Raw genomic sequence first — 21,802 nt, forward strand, 5'->3', positions numbered from 1 at the left:
TTAAAAGCAGTTTTCTTTTGCTTATCTTCTTTTTCTTTCTCTAACTACATTACTTAGGTATATTTTTACGCCCATTACCACCACATTATCTCCCAGCTTTAAGATTATTTCGTGGAACATTTCTCCTTATATTCTTTCTTTGTTTATTTGGTGTAAATACATATGGATGGCGTTCATCTGGTGTAAATAATGTCCTTATTTTTGAATTGGATCCAAGAACACATTTAGATCATTTTCAATTATTACAGGTGAGCAGTGTAAATATTAAGACATATTAATAATATTACTATTGTTACTAATTAGACGATTTTTATGATGAATAAATTTTATTTCTTCCTTCATGTAATATTAGGTTCTCATTTTCTACTGAGATCTCACCTAAATGTATATTTGTAGGTAGGAAATGAGCATATCATCTTGCTTGCACAGAATTTGAAGAATTTGACATAAATGTCACAAAGTAATAATGTTAGCTACCTAATCATTGAAAACGTTACATTACTGACAAAATATTTTATTTCAGTTTAAAACTCCATGTTATTTTGTATTCTAGATTGTTTATGAATTTCCTGATATCATGTTATTTTTGAAATATCAGGCTGGAATTAATTGCCCTCGATATTTTTAGTGTCCAAACATGTCATTCAACGTCACATTCAAGCATAAATCTTCATTTACCAATCGAAATTTTACATCGGTTATAAGTTTTCTATTGGAGTCTCTATAAATCTACCTCAAAGTACAGCACTGTCGGGTAGTTGAGTGCAAGCATTTTGTCATAATTTCATAGCATTCTTGTTTATTTGAAATCTAGTCACGACCATCAACTTGTGTTCAAATATTGGTTTATTCCAAGGTAATAAAAAAGAGGTTATCGGTTTCTTTATGACTTCGTATCTGATATCAGTAGTTTACCACCATATACCTTATAAAATCTGTCAAAAGACCTGTAAATAATTTGAAAGCTTTAAACAGAAAGATCACATTCTGCCTGGTGATTGTTAATCTACTTAGTGAAGGAGCAAATATACTGCATATCATTTGGATCAGTAGTTTTTTGAAATATGGCCTATAAAACTAGAACAAGTATTCAATTAGCCTGTTATTTGCTGTCATTCCGTAGCTACGGCAGTGCTAACATGTGGCACTCTTAAAAGTTTGATTATGAAGGGTGAGATCAGGAATTACAACATTAGGTGTGAAAAACGTTTGTTCTCCCTTTAATTAGAGCTTCGGATTAAAGTTTTTAGAATTTTGTTTCATTTTTACTTGAATATGTAGGTTTATTACATTTACAACAAATCCAAAGAATAAACGCAATAATCAGTCGGTCACTTCAAAGTAAACTGGTTTGTTAGAAAAACAAATACGCGGTAATATCCTGTGATAGTTTCTTTTTTCAACAAAAAATTCATCTGATTATGTGTCAACTTTTAGTTTTTACTGGTTTTATCGATCGATTTCAATTCATGACAACAGCGGTCTGTTAAGCCTTAATTCTATGTAAATAGTATTTTAAAAAGTTTGGTGAAATGTCTTCAAGTTAACTGGGAAGGTTTCACCTTTCCAAAAACTCATTGTTTATAACAATGAGCACCGAAAAAAACTTTATGATTAGAATGATACTTCTCGAATTTTAATGAAAGTAGAAACTACGATTAGAATTAAAAAATTGTTTAATTGAACACTATAGATCCTCGCTCAGTATCGCCAAATGACTGATATTATAAAACGTAACTTAGGCTTTGACACATTGGTTAAAGGTGCCACTCTTGTAGTAATGGTTAAAAGCCTAGTTTGATCCTACATAGGGTAAATGTTGGTCACTGTTGAGCAGTTCCAAACGAGAACAGAACAGCTATCATGTACTTCCTGGTTTTAAAATGATTCTGCAAGTGATGTTAATCCGTAATGGAAACTAGTTCTTTTCAGTAAATAATATTATAACATCAACATTTATAATTTGTTTAATTCATGTCTGTTGCTAATCAATAAACTCAACATCCTTTCAGATGAAGTAGGTCCCAGAAAATGTGTAGGGATATGCTATTTTTAGTGCACGGATTATTTTACTAGCATTCTTTGCTACCGTAAAGTAGTAAATATTTAACCCATGTATTACTTTAAACTCATCCGAAAAGCATCGATACTCTGACCTGTTGATTTAAATCCATACTAATGGAAACTACTAATTGTCAGTCAACAATAATGACTTATGTTTGCGTGAACTGAGCGAAATATCTCTAGGAAGTGTATATTTGTATACGTAGGTTAGTCGAGATTTCAGTACTCGATTAACCAATAACAACTTATATACTTGAGTACCGAGTGGTTTGAATGACTATAAAATTTAGGTTGCGTATTCCACTCTAGACACTATATCACCTGTTAACATGAACGAAAGGTTTTTGTCCATAGTATTTACCATAAAGTTTAAAGTTCACTTAAAACGTGTATCATGAACAGTATTCATTTAACATGATATGACATTTATTGTTGAATTTAGAGCTTCACTATGTGAGTAGATGAATCATTACTGACACAGCTTATACTATTCGATAATATTTAAGCGGTTAAAATATGACATGAAAATCTTTTTTTTTTGTGTTTTGTGTTAATTTTGTTTTTGAACTACTGATCAAAATTAGTAAAACTGAGTTACTAATACTGACAATCCAATCATGCAAATCATGCATGAAGATTATGCTTCAATCTGAAATTTGAATTCAGCTTTTTTCTATAAATATCATTTTGAATAGATTCTATTCAGTAATTCATTGTTAGCGATTTAATTGTAATAACGATCAACTAAAGACAACCGTCATTAGCTGCTAATCGTATCTTCTGAAAAAAGAGCTATAAATGATAATACCATCAAACTGCCTTCATCGAGGTATGAAGAGGGAAAGTCCCAACCATCAAGCTACTAGTTTTCAGGAATATTAGACAATGACATATAAATTGAATTATTAATAACAGGTCACTTGATTAGTTTTATTTAGCCTTAAAGTGAGAGTGACAAATTGATTGGTGTTATTGGTTTTCACACTTTAATTCCTTTTTTTAATAGACGGTAAAAATTACCTAAGTTTTAAACTAGAAAGCCTTGAGTTTAGCAGTTTTATTATTCGGAATATGTATTAGTTTTTGCAAAGTTTTATAGGCTTGCGCTGGTTCATCAGATTCGCAATTTTTCAGTACATTTCTTTTGTTTACGTAGACCTAGGGATTAATGTTCTCTCTAACAAAAGATTTGATATGCGACGTAATTAAGCGGTTTGATTGTGGTAGACACTGATAAGAGAAATAGTTTAGGGTATTAAACAATAACTTATCCATTTGCATGAATAATGTTTTAGATGGCAACCAAGGTAATTGATATCTTTTGAGATCCTTCAACCAAGGAACGCGCTGCGTGTATTGAGATACTCAAGGTTAATTCTTCACCTATAGTTTTCGCTGTTGATGTTTGTTGTTATGAAGAATTTCTATTATTAAAGAATCTGAAAGAAACCATGAGTTCCTCCAAGATTACCAGAAGGCCATTTTATCCAATACCATTCAATTGAGTCATTTTACAAGTACCCGATGTCATTTTCGGTATTTTTCGCATAATATACAAGCCTATTCATACTATGACCTGACTGTGTTTACAGAAAATAGTTTCAAATATCAGCTTGAAATAAAATGTATAATTCGAAAACGTATTCTACAATTATCTCTTCACTTTTACTACTAAGCAAACAATTTTCACGTTAACATTCAAATAAAATCACGTCATTCAAAGGAAAAGTTTACGATTATAGATTTTTGAGCTTCTTTAACTAATGTCAGCTTTTGTGTTACTTCTAATCACTTTTTAATAATATTACAATTTGTAATAAGGTCAAAGTCACCGCATGTCAACCTATACAGTCTAAGCTTTCATACGCAGCTAGTTATTTTCATTCTATTATCATCTGACTGTTATTTTATGCTTTGTTTGTGATCGATTTTTAGACAAAAAATGTAATAACTATGTTACAAGTATTTTTTATGGAATCCTATTCGGATTATTTATAGAGGTCGAAAGCGTCAAAGTGTTCTCTTTCGGTAATGGAGTAAGGTTCTAAATTAAAAAACCATAACACTCTTCAGTGTGGCAGATACTTGTATTATGTTTTTCGATTATTATATTTATCTGGGTAAAGACTGCTTGAAAATTAATTCATATTTCATTTAGTTAAAAGATGCTGGAAGTTCTTCACATGGACGTAGTACATTATTTGGATTCCCCCTTATTGCATCATCTTTGGCGCTGACGAAATGATTGTCGAAGGTCGTGTTTTATACAGTGGATCACTATACATTAGTTGGTTGTTGTGATACATTGTTTACGAAGGCAAATAACTTGCCCAAATTGCTAATATCTCATATTCTGTACACAATAATTTTAGTAGGAAAGAACCATCAAGTGGGTAACTGTAGGTTAAATGTAAGGTACTACTTTGGAATGGTTAGCCGATTGATTAGCGTCTGAGTTTTTGAGAACTAAACTGTTTATGGCTTACAGTAGTAAGTAGTATAGAAATACTTTGGAAAACGTGTAGAGACGGCTAGACCTTGATATATTCTCAGTTGATAGGTTGACGGAATGAATCATATTGCGAGATCTGAACTTTCTGATCGTAGTCTAAAAGAGAAGGCTTTTATGTTATTGAATAATCTGATAAATATGGCTTCAAATCAGTGTTAGAGCGCATTTATTCGTTCTCTATTCTCAGTTTAATCATGAATTTTAGAAGCATCTCGTGTTTCCCATTATTCTGTTTTATTTGTCCCCGTCGAATTATATATATTAAAGTTTTTATTTCATTTTAAAGATCAAGTGTTTAGGTTGGCCGATTAAAATGTTATTGTCAGTTGCGTTGATTGTGCAAGAGATTATGATTAGTCTCTTATTTTACCATGGTCTTAGAATGGCTTCTGATGTCTCAAAATGTTAGCATCAATAAATACCTTATCTTCCAAGTTCTCCATATTCCTAATGTAGACAATTGTTTTTTTTCATTCTTTGGAAAAGTTATTATTTTGTTATTACCTGTTAAACTATGACGCAACTTAGATCCGATACTTAAAAACTTGACAATTTTTCATTCCTTTATTAAATGGTACAATTTCTCTGTGTTTTATTATATTAGGTACTTGAAACTGTTTGACTGTTTTCAAAGGTCCTGGGTTTGATTCTCGTGAGTGGTGTCGTGGATGCTCACTGCTGAACACCCCTATACTAGGACAAGTTGACCATCCAGTGCTTCCAGGTTTATAGGAAGTTTTCAACAGTAGTCCAACTTAGATCGATTTATGATTTCAATGACATTTTTTATATGCTTGCTAAGTGAAGTAATAGTGTTCTATTTTATGATAAAATACCATAATTAAAACTGTCGATGAATGCTGTTTAATTAAATGATGTTATGAAAAAGATTCTCTCTACTGAACTATCTATATTTTACTTAAAAAATTAATAGTCTCCTATCTATACCGTTATAGCTTATTCTAAGACAACTAGCGATCACATTTATTTGTATTATATGCATGCTTTATTCACTCAAAAATATCTATTTACTAGACATTACCTCAGTCTTTTAACCTACAATTGATTGTAGGTCACAGTTGATTATCACATTGGTGAACAGAATTAGAGCACAACTAAATAGATGATCTATCTTTGTTCACTTTTTTCTGGTTGAAATATTTCGTACCAGTAGGTTTTTTAGACATTAGTTTATATTGATCTCAATGAATATCAAAATACAATAACAATACCTGGTTCCTTTGACAATATTCTACTCTAACTAATTTCTCATTAATGCAATCTCTGGAGTTACCATTTATAGTTGTTAGTTCTGTCAGAAATGCATACGTTTTAGCTTTGAAGTAACATTGTTTGTTAGGTGACATTTAATATATCATTAATATGTGAGGATATTGAATGATATGAAAAATTGGTTAGTAATTTTACCAGAGACCAAATTATTGATTTGTTAGTATTTTACCAAGTGAATATTTTTGTGATTCCACTTTTAAAATTGTGTCACCACAATGATAATAATATTTCATACTGATAACAAATTTGTTTCAATAAAAATACATGATACATGCCTCAAATAATTTATCTCTTACCATATATATATATATATATATATATATATATATATATATATATATATGTATATATACATATATATATATATGACAGTTGAAACCACGTGACTTGCGAATTATATGACAAAAAAAGCGAATATATATTTTAAATGTAGATAACTACAATATGGTATCATGAGGTTTGTATAGTGATTAAAAACTATTTTCTGTTTTGATATTTTCAAATATTCATAATTAATCTTAGTGCATATGCGTTGTTTGAATATCATTTTACTATTACTAGAAGTGTACTTATCTATTTAAATAAAATCCTTAATTATTTCTTTTAAAATGCACGTAGATTTATTCATTGAAACATACAACAAAGTGAATTCCTAAGAAAATTGTCAAATTCTCGAATTAGTTTTTGTAGCAACAATAATTATTGTTGTGAATTCTTAAAGAATAACCATATGAGTAAACCAAAAGCTTTGTTTAACACTAAACTTCGTTGGTAAATTCAACAGTCTGATGTTATATTTTTTCATTGAAACAAGAATCATAATAATTTGCACTGACTGATCTTCACTAATTTACTTGATCTTTACACTAAACGATAACAGAGTTTATTAATCATCGTCTTTTACTTTGTATTGTATTTGATATTCTTTGGTTAATTTTCTACAGATATTGTTCCTTCTACAATTAAATTAGCAAAATGTTTGCATATTTTTAATCATGAGATTTTTATCGTGTTAAGAAGGATACAATTACAATTCCGTGAGATTCTATGAATGAGAAAAAGCATTATATTTTGTGCTTCATGTGCAATAGTTGAAAGGGTCTCTCTTAACGGATACATTTCTTATACTTGTGCAACTCTTATCGTTGCATAATTTAATAGTGAATAATACCAACATCAGTTCATAGCTGAATTCATAAACCAGCTAAATACGGGATATGAAATGGAATTTCTTTTAGTAAATATTTTATAAGAAAGTAATATGAAAATCACTTTTTATTTTACTTTATTTATATGGTGAATGCCTGTTATAGTGTGATTATAATTTGATTTAGTGAAGATACCATTGAATGGATACAACTACAGACGTTGAGTATACTATCTAAATTTATTTTTATTATGATTAATATTCAATCCATCTAATAATCACTTAAATGATAATGACTAATTGTGGTAAAATAATCCTAAATATCCGTTCATTTTAACTGAGATTTTAGTAATTGGTAATATATATTGTATGTGCTAAATACGTTCACATCATTCAATGTAGGTAATTGTTTAATTTCAACATAGCAAATAGTTTGCTTTTTTTTCTAAATAAAATGTATTTATTGGTGAAAGATATGATAATCAAGTATGAATTTATGTGTTCAGTTTTAAGTCACAATTTTTGTGTAAAGGATACTGATAAACAAATTAGAACAAGTAAGATTTGAATTCGGAACAGAAGCAACTGATTTTTAGAAAAAAAATAACCCAATTTTTAATTGGAAATAATCTATTTTACATATAGAAATTAATTTAGTTGTTTATTTGATTAATTAAATTTATTTGTTAAATTCTTTAGGTTAATTAATCGGTTTGTTTATGATTTGTTCAATAAAAGTTACCAATACAAAAAACACAATCTTTCTTAAGCATCTATAAAGCGTTTTAATCAATTTTCGACATCTCACTACATTTAGTTATTATTCGTTGATTAACTGTATTGCAAAATTAACTGTAGTGTAAACCAAATGGCTTTTCTGTTGAAAAGCTCTATTAATTAATCTATCACCAAAAATGAATTAATTTTTTTCATGTTAAATTGTTTACTGGAATCTGAACACAGATTTTACACATTTTTACTTCCACACGCCCAATGATAAGAGGTGATGTAAAATGTTAGATGCAGCTTGAATAGCTCAGTGGTATCATACTTAAAAGTAACACTAGCTCAGATGCTACTAAGAGATCATTTTACTGAAGATTCAGTGTACGTTTTTTACTGATGGGCTCCGATTAATAGGAAGCAGGTGTAGTATTTTCTGCCTAATTGCTTACAAACATTTACTAATGGTATTTTATTTAGACTGGCTACATAATTAATCTCAAAAATGAATTATTCATGTGAATATTTTATGGCTTTGCTGATTATCTTAATGGTTATTCGATCGAAAAATTTTATTGCTGTTAAATATCTCAACGTGTTACAATGAATCTGGTTATAAAAAGGATGATAGATATTTTCCATTTAGGAAAAATTCTATTGGAAGAGTTGTGATGTTGTAGTCATTCAAAAAACGTATTATATGGCTACGGAACACTTGGAACAATCAATGAATAGTAAACATAGAATTATTATGAAAACAATCAGGTGAACTGAAATCTACCACCCTCTTCATCAAGTTTATATGTGTGTATTTCCCACAGATACTCAGTTTGACAGTCATTCATTTGAACATTTTGTAATAAGTAAATTAAATAATGAGGATGTTTTAGAAAGTTTTTGGTTCATTTGGAAGTGTTCTGAATAAGTGATACATCAGGTTGTTGTATTATAACTAGGTATACTTTTTTTCAAATAGAAAGAGTAAATATTGATACAGTTACTGGTTTCTCTAGATTGTTTCCCATACTTCCTCAGTCCATATTGTAAATATTTATTAAAATACAGAAAAAAGCTGATCACTTTGTTCTCTTTAGTTCCTCTTTTTACGTTTTCATTAAAATCTCAATATAAGTATTAGTGATATCATAAATATATATCCTATTATTATGACCTATTATTCAAAATCATTATTATTTAATATTTTTTTCATTATAGATTTCATTCTTCTTTGCTATGATTTGGGGGTGTGCGCTGATTTATTTCTTATTTAGTGAAGTACTACATTCACCTGGATATGCATCACCATTGGTACTTGTTTCATTCATGACACTTTACTTAGTCAATCCGTTTAGTTTTGCTCATTCCAAAGCACGTCGTTGGTTATTACGTGTATTAGTAAGTTTTTCATGTAATATAAAGTGAAATGAATGGGAAAGATTGTTTTATTAGTGTATTAATCATTTCAACATGAATGTACAAAGAATAATTGATATTTATCCTTTTGAATAATTTTGGCTAACAGCTATGAGTAGTTTCCTCCAAACAACAATTCAACAGTCAATTTCAAGTAAATATGCTAAATTTTATAATACGATCAAATAGTTTGACTATTGTTCAGTTACATTATTAGAGATGAGTGTTTCATTTTCAACGATTCAGACTCCATATGTCATAGTTTTTAAAATAACTTCAAAAATCTATCATATAGTTATTCACTAGTAAGTTTGTTATAATTATTATTTAGTTAGTTATTCGGTATATGGAAGTTAATTCATGGAAACTACTGATATATATATATATATATATATATATATATATATCACAGAATTAATCGTACATTTATACAGTAAAAACGTTGAAAATAGTCAAAAATCTTATTTTGACAATTAATATTGAGTTTATTATATTTATACGTTGTCAAGTGAATCTAAATAATAATAATAATAATAATAATAGTAATAATAATAATAATAGTAATATTAGCTCATAATAAAGCCATATGATTAACATTATTCTCAACTGTCATGAATAGTAAACGATTGATTTACCGAAATAAAAATATATTCCATTAAGGATTATTATTAATAAAGTTAGTATTTGAGTGTTGTTGTATAAAATGACGATATATATATATATATATATATATATATATATATATATATATATTAAATCAAAGGGCTTTTAATATTAATTGAGATTTTCAAGGAAACTATTCTAATTAATTCTTTAATTTATTTATTATGAAAAATGAGACTATTAGCAGATGTGACAATTTTCAATATCTATCAATTTTGATTTGTTTCGGTAGAATGAAACTTTTGATCTTTGTTTATAAAACCAGAAAGAAGAAAATGACAAAAATCAGTTAAACAGACGGTAGAACACATAATATAGAGTGATCATGTAATATAAACAAATATTAAGCAGATGAAAATCATCATGAATATCAATTTCAGTTTAACCTTTATCCTACTGAAATTTCATTGTTAATTTTTATAATTGATGTCTTGGATCTTTTTTTAAGTGTTCAATGTATTGTTAATACTTTCTGAGTTTGACAATGTAGTGATGATAATCACTTATAATAATGTTCGGTGGTTGAAGTTACTCGATGGGAAATATTAAATTGAGGTTTAGTGATGATGGACACTCATCAGCAATGCGTACCTTTAGTCTTTTAACAACTGATACTCTTTGTAGGATACAAATCCATGTCACACAATTCCACAGTTTGAGACGTTAACGATGAGCTATTTGAGCAGCAATTGACCTGTAGGACTTTTAATTAGTTGCTGAGTAGTCCAGTCCATTTTTAATGCCGATCAATGATAGCCGATCTTTTTATTACCTTATTATTTTTAATTTTGATACATCAACATTTTATCATTCAAATAGGATCTCTAAAATATTATCGTATCAAGTAATTGATGGGAAAATTAATATTAAGGATTTATGTAAACTTTTCATCATTTTTCTTACTTTCGGCAACTCAGTTTAATAGCCAAATAAAATGGGTACTTGTAGTTATTTAAGTTTTACAAGTCACTGATAATAATACATGCAATAGGGAAGCGTATTCCAAACTATGAGTATGTGGCGCCCAGATACCATGGATTTAATTATTTACAATATAAAATTTCATGTCTAGACTTTTTCTGTGTCCGTTTGTAGTACACATTCTATTATATATATATATATATATATATATATATATATATATATATATATATATATATATATATAGTTTGACTTTTAGTAAACTAATAACCTAACGTTTCCTGCTTACAATCACATGGAAATCGTATACTTAGGTAAACCAATACATTTTATTTAGTAGTACTGACTAAAGAGATGCCATTTTACTTACTGCTTCAAAAATTTGTGAATACTATGAACAAATTTAAACTGGAAAATACATTTTAATAAATAGAATATAAAAAATGTCTTGTATGTCCAATGTGTGGACATTTTTCTTAGCAATAATTTTTTATATAATGGGTTTACGTGGATACCATTAGTGTAATTTTGTAAAGACTTAAACAAATCAAGGCAATTATCTTGATCAGTATAACTTATTCAATCATGTTTTTCTTCAAATGTACAATCAGTTATCTCTTAATATGAAATGTTTGGGGATAGGGAATAATAAAACTACTATAATAGCAATTTAAGTTCGTCTTTAGTAATGAAGTATGGTTATTACATGACAGATTGTAATATCTTTCACAATACTTCTATGTAATCAACACGATACTGTGATGCATATATAACCCAATCCATATAGAAAAAAAAGACTAATTAGTACAAACAACATTTACCAAGTTTGGTATAAATATTTTTGTTTAACAGTGTAATCATTATCTCAATCAAGTCAGTTCACGTTAATTTATAGAAATTCGGCATATGAACTTGATTTAATAGACAAACAGATTTATGTAACTAACATCAAAAGTGTATCGATTTATGTCATTACTTTGTATAGCAGCATATATGCAATATTTTTAAAAACTTACCAAAAAACGTATATTTGTCAAGAAAAGAGTTACTGATATAAATGAAAATTATATTCTCTTTTGCTATTAGCTCGATGTCGGCGTCATGTGATCTGGTTTGCGTTTTATTATTTTTTTATTGACTGATTTCTGCAACCTCTTCATAGGCTTGTTAGTCGTGTTTATCGTTATTTGTTTATTTTGTGCTGTTTTTTGATTGCCATTTATTATTATTTTATATCTTTGAAATATCACATAGCTTATTGTGTTAATGTAATTTAGATTCATTAGTCTTACCTTTTACATATTCAGAAATAGTCGATTGTCACATCATCTCAGTGTTATAAAATAATTTACTCTGTAGTATGAATCTGCTTACTTCGAAAAACTATGTTTAGTAGTTTTTCCATATGATTTAATAGTTGTATTTTTATTTGTATGGGTTTTTATTTGCTCATTTGTATGAGCAGCTGCAACTGATCAATCTTTATCGTCATACGTGATTCTTAAGAGGACTAATAGGATGAAACATGTGTCCTAAATTCTGCTAATAGCCACATTCAATCTGTTCTATGGTTACATATTAGTAGTTTTTTTATTTAAATTTATTCATATGTGTGCAGTTATTTTATTTTGTTCTTTCTTCTTTTCAGGGACGAATTATCAGAGCACCATTTGCAAAAGTTTCCTTCGCAGATTTTTGGCTAGCGGATCAACTAACTAGTTTAAGTTTCATATTTCCAGATATAGCTTATTTTATTTGTTTTTATTCATCACAAATTGATTGGGCTAATGGAATGAGTTACAAACCACAAAATTCTTCTTCTTTGACATTACCTTCACTAGTTATGGGACATAATAGTCAATATTCTAATTCAACACGTTTAACAATTCCTTCTTGTGCTTCTCATTCAAATGAAATTATAGGTAAGCGCCATTTGACTAATTTCATGTAAATATATATAATATTGATCGGATAGATATGATTTATTTATGTAAGAATTTTATAATTTGTGTAATAGTAATTCATAAAAAAATTGATCAAGGAGAATTTTCATTCAGTAGAATAAAATATAAGTTGTTTTTCATAGGAGATAATAACCAAGGTTTAATCCCTTAACAACAATTCAATGTCATTTGTTATAGTAAGGAAATATAAACGTATCCGTGGCAATAACATCGATTGTTGACAGTGATGTGAAATCACCCAGAATGTTGTTTAAGATAGCCTAATTATTGACGAAAAACTCAAGAAACTGAGAAGGGAAAGCTCAAATATCTCTAGTAATATAAAGTGTTTAGCTGCAAAGAAGCATTAACAATCATTCAAATTATTTAAAATTTGATGCAATATATAATTTTGTAGATCTATGACTAATCAATGAAATTAAGGTTTGAATATTGGATCTAATCTTTGTTGACAATAGATTGTTAATAGCTTGCTCTTTATTTGACTTCGAGTACTTGATTGTTATTCCCCACTCAAAAGCTTGTTTAAATAGCAACATTTTTCTATATTCTTTGTAAGCGTATTTCGTTTTTCTTACAATTTATTGAGACTTAAGTGATTTCCCAAGTTTGATCATGTACTATCAGGAAAACGAATGACTTAATTGTTGAATGTAAATCACTGTACAGAGAAAGATTATAAAACTTTAAACCTCGTAGTTATTAAACTCTTAAAGCTTCAAAATGTAATTTCTAAAGCTTTTTGACTATTGATTTGTTTAATGCATCTGTAAAATGACTATTTCATTTTTGTTAAATTGTCTAGCTCCTATGCTTTTTTTCTCCTGGTTGAACTCCATCATTATACTTTGGTATTTTGCTCTATATTTTCAGCATATTAGTCTACATAGTAGAATATGTTCATTTTTGGAATTGTAGTCTTTTTTCCATAGTCAGATATAATAATCATGTACCAATTTTTGATAGACCAAATATATAGAGATTCCATAAAATGGATTGATGTGATGTTCATTTTCATTTTACGTTAAAAAGTAGTTATCTATATTCATAAATACTTGGGATTTTGTTCTTCTGATATTATCTGTTAATCTTTCATTGGTAAGATTATCTCCAAATACTTTTTAAATTTGGAATGAGTACTTAAGGAAGCTTTGTTAAAAATAGAATAAAATTGTTAAAAGTATCCGCTTAAGACGTGGTGTAATTCGGATAGTATTAATATTGTTCTCAATAATAAAGTACTTTATTCAAATTGGATTGCAGAATTTATTTATAAATGGGTAATTCAAAATATAGTTTAAAGGATAGTTTTCTATAGTGTTAAGGTAAATATTGTACTCCTACAATTTTTTTCACTCAATATAAATTTACGTATATGGTCTACTTGAAGGGAAACTGTCAGTTACAATTGGTCTAAACCCTTCCGGTTTGTAATATGTTATGTCTAAGAAAAAACAGAAGTCTTTGTAATATTATTTTAGAGAAGTGGTTAAAGCAAACAATTGATGATTATTCAGTAAAGCATCAACAGAATACCCATTTTGCTTCTGAAGAAAATTTTACTTGAATAGTATTTTAAGTTTTTTGTGTTTGTATTCGTATTAATTTGTATAATTTTGTGATTTATTGAAAAATAAACGAGGTTTACTTTTAAAAACCCCAGGTATTTTTCCCATAGTTTTATATTAGTTTTTTTTAAGTGGTATAAATGTAAATTATGATTTCAATAATTAAACACCTAAGAGTTACTTATGCGATAATTCGAAATCTAAGTTGAAGTTCAGGGACGTTTCAGTACATAATAAATAAAACCTGATGTCAGTGTTTTGTAATAGATACCGTCCATCATATTTTTAAGACTTAAACACTGATAGATTAACACAGGGATTATCAAAACAAACACCATCTTAGGGTAATATGATATTTTCTGATCTTGAAACAGTTAGATGAACAAGTTGTGTCGTAAGTTGATTTTAATTTCACTGTAGAAAACATTTTACCTAATTGAACTTCTTATTTTCTCCATTAATCTCTGTGTATTTTCTTCATATATTTATAAATGATGATTGAAGTATGATTTAACTTCTTTTCATTGATTTTTGAAAAGAATAGTGAGCATTGTTTCGCTCTGTATTTTTATGAAATGTTTACCAGAACCATACATTCTCTCAATGATTCTTTTATCACTATTTCGTTGTTCTTGTTTCTTTTTTAAGGTCCAACACTTGTCTTCTTTCTACCTTGAAAGTTTTTTTATTAGCTCATTCTATGGATGCTAAAACGAATCGGCATTAATTAATGTGTTACCTAATTCTGTTTTGGAGTGTACAGATGGATTTTAATCACTTTATGTCTTTTATTAAGGCACAGTAATTTATGTAGAAGTTTCATATACAATATGGTTGTATTGATCATCAAGGGTTGGTGAGAAACTTCAAGATAAAAAGTAATGAATAATAGTCTGCTTTTAGCATGAAATTCTTTAACATTCCTCATTTGTAACTTTATACAATACAATGTAAATTTTATCAAGATATTTCTGGTATTAGCTTATTTTAAAAAAATTAACTTACGTTTATTTAAAGCAATCAATGGAAGTGATATTTAACGCGTATTCTAGCGATGACTTTGTGGTGAATAGTTTAATTATCTAGTAGATTTGAATGTTGTGCTAAAACTAAACATAGAAAAAAGGTGTTAGATCATACTTTTTGGTGTAATAATAAAGTTTGGACAGCAAACTTTTCACTGAAGTTAGTTCACTAACTTTATTTTTTTTTAAAGTAAGTAATAAATGTCGTGTGACCATGAGATTGAATCTACTATCAGCCGAATTCAGTTCACAACAGCATGGTATTAATAACAATTCAAGACTATTTGATGTTGACGGATGGTTTGTTTTGTGGATAATAAATGCGAAACTTAGGATCGGAACATTTCAATTATTCCTCCACGTATGAAACGATGTACAAACTTTAGATTATATCTGTTGGATGATTAAACTGTAGATATAAGTGGAAATGACTTTGTCAAAGCCGATATACATATTTAACACATAAGTCTGATAGATTAGTCAAAGTTGACTGATGAATGAAGTGAATGATTTTTGATTACCCACTCTGGAATGTTTTCTCAACTTATTTGTTTTTGGTTAATATACAGCTGATTATAGCATTATGCTTGCCATAACATCTTGAAGATTTATTTATGTAAGATTATTATCAATTGTTCAACAACGAAATATCGTATGTACATAATCGTCCCGTTAAAATCAAGTGACAACTAGTAACTAATTTCACAATCGGAGCCTTGTGAAATAAACTATGTGTGTAAAACTAAATTTTTACCTGTTGCAACAGACGGTTATCCAAAAAGATGGATAATTAATTACATGTGCGGAAATGTGGACCGATTAACTTTTGACTAAAATTACACATATATTAGGCTCTTTGCAATAACCTAAACACTGAAATCCAAATAACAGTTGAATAATTCTTGGTTTTCTAGCTAATACTAATTTATAATGAAAATCATTGTTTCATTGAACTTTTCTTTATAAAATTAAAAATCCCTGATTTACCACTCTAATATTATTATTTAGGTGAGTTGATCTTAGAGACTTTTTGTGATTTCTTTAATAATAGTACATTTTATAAAAATCCAGTATTTTAGAGTACTATTACTAGCCTATAATTTACTAAAAATCTGACTTAATGAGATCTGTTTAATATAACCATCGTGTAAAAATGTGAATGCATGTTTTCCTTCTGAAGAAATCAATGTACGTACTAATTATGTCATGTGAATGAGGACGCTATATATATATATATATATATATATATATATATATATATATATATATATATATATATATATATATATATATATATATATATATATATATGCGAAGTAATTTGACTTGAAATGCTATCTAGGGTTACTGGAGTTTTTATTTTATTTAAGATTTCTTTTTTTAAATTTACATCTGTGGTCTAGAATCGTTTCGAAAAGTCACTAAATTATATCCCCATAATAATCAGAAATAATTTAATTGTGTAAATATATAGATACAATCTTTCATTTTATTAATATTAAAGAGAACTTCTGACCATTCCGAAATATGTGCCTTCTGAGTGCATGTCTAACTTCAACTAATCCACGAAACACCGTTGGATGCCGGCTCAGTGGTCTAGTGGTTAAGTGATCGCACGCGAAACCAGTAGGTTCTGGGTTCGAATCTCGCAGGGGGCGAGGTCGTGGATGCGCACTGCTGAGGAGTCCCACAATGGGACGAAACGGCCGTCCAGTGCTTCCAGATTTTCCATGATGGTCTAGCTTCAACTGACTAATGATCTTAACCATTGAAAATATTTGTATTATATGTTTGTACAAAACCGTTTATATTTACGAAGCCCTTGTGTTACTGAACTAAATGCATAGCTCTTATAAGGAATAAATAACTCAACATTTTTGCGTTAATGATAAAGCTATTAACTTAAAACATTTCAACCATAAAACTAATTCTTTTACTACCATGTTCGTGTATTACTGAAAAATTTAATTTTTTCATTTCTTAAACGAAACAATATACCACAATGTGAATTACGTTAAATTGTTCTGAAGTAGTCACATAAACAGTAAGAACTTGATTTCCGAGACAAATAACTGTGAATACCTTTATACAGAAATCCCTGAACATGAAAGTTCTTTAAATAAATGAATGTGATTATTCAGAAGTCTTTGAATACATGAAACTTTCTATCTTAATTAGGAATTTTTAAATTTTTATACTTATTCGATGTTCAAATAAATTACATAATTGAACTGATGTATTATCGCTGTAACATTGTCGGTACATTATTATCTGCATATCATATCTCGGTAAAAATATTGAAATGAAAATATTTTTAACATATTAATACTCTGAAAACAAATACACTTATTGTCATTGTTCTTAGTTAGTGTTTGTGAGTATTTTCATGAAATCTAATAATCATAAACAATAAACTTATTTGATTGTTAGGTAAAGATCAGAATAATTTATTTCAATGAAACCCTTTGAAACAAATATTTTTTTAATAATTAACTACTGTTATTATGCATTAAAAGTTTCGTCACTTGAACCAATCCAAACTATAGCAGTTATTGTTCATCAGTTGTTCTGTGATTTTTTTTTTACTTTTTAAATAAGAATGAAAATAACTAACTTGAATCTTTTTTAAATTGTTCAGGATACATTTTTATTTGATTTATGTGATAGGATTCACCATGATATTTTTTATATAGCTGTGGTAATAGGATGTAACAACTTGAACTTGTGTACAGAAGTGGCAGGTTTTACGTTACATATGATATGTAGATAGTTTATATAAGATTTAATGTTAATTAGAATTTCTTAAGAAATTCTAGTTCTTTCACAATTACATCTACAACCAGTTAATAAATATCATACAATATAAAAACATATGTGTAAAGATTACTACATTCCCATGCCTATAATCATAATCAAAAAGATATGTAGAGCAAAATGTTTTCCTATCAATGATTGTTATATGCGCAAAATTAATAAAAAAAATTAAAAAAAAAAGAGTTTGTTACCTTTTTATGAAAATTTTACAAGTTTTAGTTAAAAGTACATTATTGTAAAGAGGTAAAATGAACTCTCATGGTACTGACATATTCAATATGGATAGAAAATGAAACATATTAAAATTAATTACATTTATTATCAAATTTCAAATTGAACAAGATAGATATTGAATTTTTATTTCATTTTATTACTCTTTAGTTATTAATTGTTTATTATTTAAATTTATCTATATCTCTGTTAATCAATTAACAGTATTGAAATTACTAAGACTCATCAACTCTGGTGTGTTATTATTTGACGAAAAATCAATGAACGTTAGAAAGCACTATGTAGTTGTTCCGACTAGGTTTGAAACACTTCAACAATGACCAATAATAATCTTCAGATATCGTGATGAACATGGTACTCTTAGATCACTGTGTTAATAAATATTTTCAGCTTCATTTAATTCGTGATACAACGTAGAAATCATCTGATAGAACCAGCGATAACTTTCCGACTATCAATGAAGTTGAACGTCAACAGTCGCAAGCTCATTGAGTTTCGAAATTTTTCTAGCTAGTATTATATCATGGCGGAAACGACATTCAAATTCAACTCGCGTTAGCCCTTTTACTCCATATGTTGGCTTTTATAACCCCAATTTTCGATGACCTAGTGCTTAAACTAATTATCGAGAGTTCCTAAAGACGATTCTTATTTGTTTCAAATTGGTTATGCCACCTTAAAATCGACTCAAACCAAACCTGATACGTTTTTATTGCAACTTCATGAGGGTTTTTCTGGTAACTGGAAAACTCAATAAGTCATGGTTACACGTTATATAAATACCCTATTTATCTTATTAAATAATTACTGTTCACCTCATCATATAGGTAATATAATAATTTGACCTTTTAATGTTTTAAAAACGGTTATTATTTGGCTCCATTTTCTAAACTTTGTTTATTTGACTACAGAGAGATTTACTTTTTCCAAGGCCTCACTCAATATTTCACATTTACCATTCTGTTATATTGCGTAATAATATTATCTTAAATATTCCAGAACTATTACTCCTAAACAACTATAAATTCCTGTTAAAAAGTTGGATTCTTAATTCCGTTTACATTCCAAATAACCCATATGTATTATTGACCATTCATTATTTAGGTTGAACATCTTGTTAATAATTGAAAACAACTAGAAATATTAGCTTTTATGTAGCTGAAGACAAAGTACTGAAATACAATAAATTCGTTGTATCTTGCAAATAATTCTGTTTTCCGCTTTATTTTTCGCCTATAAGTATTTCTATTTTCGTGTTCTTAGCTAATAGCTGTCAATGTGAAGGTATTCTTTTCGGTTTGGATCCAATTTTAAAGGTGTTACCGTCTTGGTTTCGATTTGCGCAGTGTTTGAGGCGTTATAGAGACATGGATGTTAAAAAAGCCAATCCTCATTTATTAAACGCAGGGAAATATTCTACAGCATTTCTAGTATCTACTTGTGGTGTCTGGCTGGCATTCGATCGAGGTTAGTCATTAATTGTTGTTTGTTATTCACGTTGTTGTTGTCTAGATATGTTTTAAGTTACATCTTAATGTAAAAAAAAATGGATCGGAACTTAAGTTCCCTCCATGTTAGGTCGTTCGGTTTTGTGTATTTCTTCTCATTATGTATGTATTCAAAAGTTAGTGAGAATTTCATAGTTCTCAAATGATGATTTTGTTTCTGAAATGAAATCATGTGAAGAACGACTGAAAGTAAAGATTGTTTGGTAATTACTTTGCCTTAATCAAGAGTGATTAATCCCTTTTATAAGTTTCATAGCAAAATCCTGAGTCTTGACTAATAGTTCACTAATATATGAGTTTGTAAGATAATTTATAGTAGATCACTCTATTCATGATACTTTTACTACAGAGGTATTCTCCATGAGTGATAACTACTACTGTTACCTAGCCTCAATAACTCTAAAAATGCTAAGTACTCATTATATGCTTCTTATATTTTAATCAGTTATTATGATTTTGTAAATAACTTTAAATAAGCTATATTAGATTAAATTCGATTCATGTTTCTTTTATTAACGAATTTTAACTTTTACAGTTACATCTTATGTTATTTTATCGCAGTGAAAATTTGACAAGAAAATCGTTTGTCTAGGATTCCAATGGTTGAGATCATGAGTCAATTGAAGCTAGACTCATGATCTCAACCATTGAGATTACTATAATATCCACAAAACCCCTCTGATTTTTAAGATTCCTCATTTTTCCCATAAATGTACTCACGGGTAATAATCTAAACTCTTTAAAAACGTAAATTGTCGTTGGTATGTAAAGCAAAATATTTTGGAAAACGATTAATCATAACACTGTTTAAAATGTTTGAATAAATAGCTTTCACGACACATATTATTAATGTGATGTTTCTCGATATTTTGTTGTCAAGATACAGATAGTCCAGTGTTATAATGAAGAGCTTAGTTTTCAGATAAATTTTATATAAAAATGCAGCTAGAATAATTATCAAGCTGATAAATTGAAGATTGTCACTTAATTCGAATTTGTATACAGTATTTGATGAAGATTGATCTTATTCATGGTACCACTGAAAACCAGGGGAGAATGAATAATTATTTCGTCCTAGTGCTGAACTCTTTATCAGTACATACCCATTCCCCCACCGAGGACTCGCTTTCAGAGCTTTCAGGTCTTACAATGAATGCATGACTATTAAAATTATTGAGCCGGAAGTTTACGGGTCATAGGTGCACACTATTAAGAAGTTCTACTACAGAACGAAATAACTGTCTGGTTGTAAATTTATATAGCTTAATAAATTATCGCTAATCCCCAATAGGCTTTCGCTTTGACAAGACGTAATCAAAAAGTAGAATTTGAAGTAGTTTTAATGAACATTTGTTGCATTATTATAGCAGATTAAAACACAATGTAAAGCATTTATACTTCAAATCACGAAGTGATCTTAATTAGACAACCGTTGAAGACCCGGAAGCACCGGGAAGTCGTGTTGTTTTAAGATAGTACTTCTCGGCAGTACTCATCCACGACCACGCATCCGGGAATTGAATCAAAGGCCCTCTGTTTCACTTGTGGTTACTTAACCTCTAGACTATTGAGCCAGTATCCAACAGTGTTAATATCTGGCTCCAACCGACTCACGATACTGCCCCGCCGCCATCCATCTCCTATTTTGGATAACTGCCTCACACCTAACCGCGGGCCTCTGGGCTTAATTCCCGGATACGGGGTTATAGTAACCAGACGGAAAAAGTGTTAACTAGTAAATTTTAGCCTCTCATTTTTGGTCTAGGTATACTGGAACAAATTATATTACAAAACAATGATCATTGCTAAACTTTTCAGTTCTCTCAACCATTTCGGTCCTTGGTTTATCTCAGGAAGTATTACAACATTTTCTTACGAGGTGTTCAGATAACTCTGCTTTTTCTGGTGCCCAAACCATCGAGGACATAGCTATCTGTGTACACAAAATCAAACAAA

At 28.9% G+C, this 21,802-nt stretch overlaps 1 protein-coding gene across 1 annotated transcript in view; it reads left to right on the top strand.

The window, feature by feature from the left end:
* The window catches only part of XPR1_1 (Xenotropic and polytropic retrovirus receptor 1), a 61,531-nt gene that overhangs the window by 16,570 nt on the left and 23,159 nt on the right, over positions 1-21,802 (top strand). The window contains exons 8-11 of the mRNA XM_035730539.2: positions 58-248; positions 8,955-9,134; positions 12,385-12,658; positions 19,602-19,805. Of these exons, the coding sequence (XP_035588043.1) occupies positions 58-248; positions 8,955-9,134; positions 12,385-12,658; positions 19,602-19,805 (849 nt within the window). The remainder of the gene's footprint in view (positions 1-57; positions 249-8,954; positions 9,135-12,384; positions 12,659-19,601; positions 19,806-21,802) is intronic.

This window comes from Schistosoma haematobium, chromosome 1 (assembly GCF_000699445.3).
Source record: "Schistosoma haematobium chromosome 1, whole genome shotgun sequence".
Taxonomy (NCBI): Eukaryota; Metazoa; Platyhelminthes; class Trematoda; order Strigeidida; family Schistosomatidae; genus Schistosoma; species Schistosoma haematobium.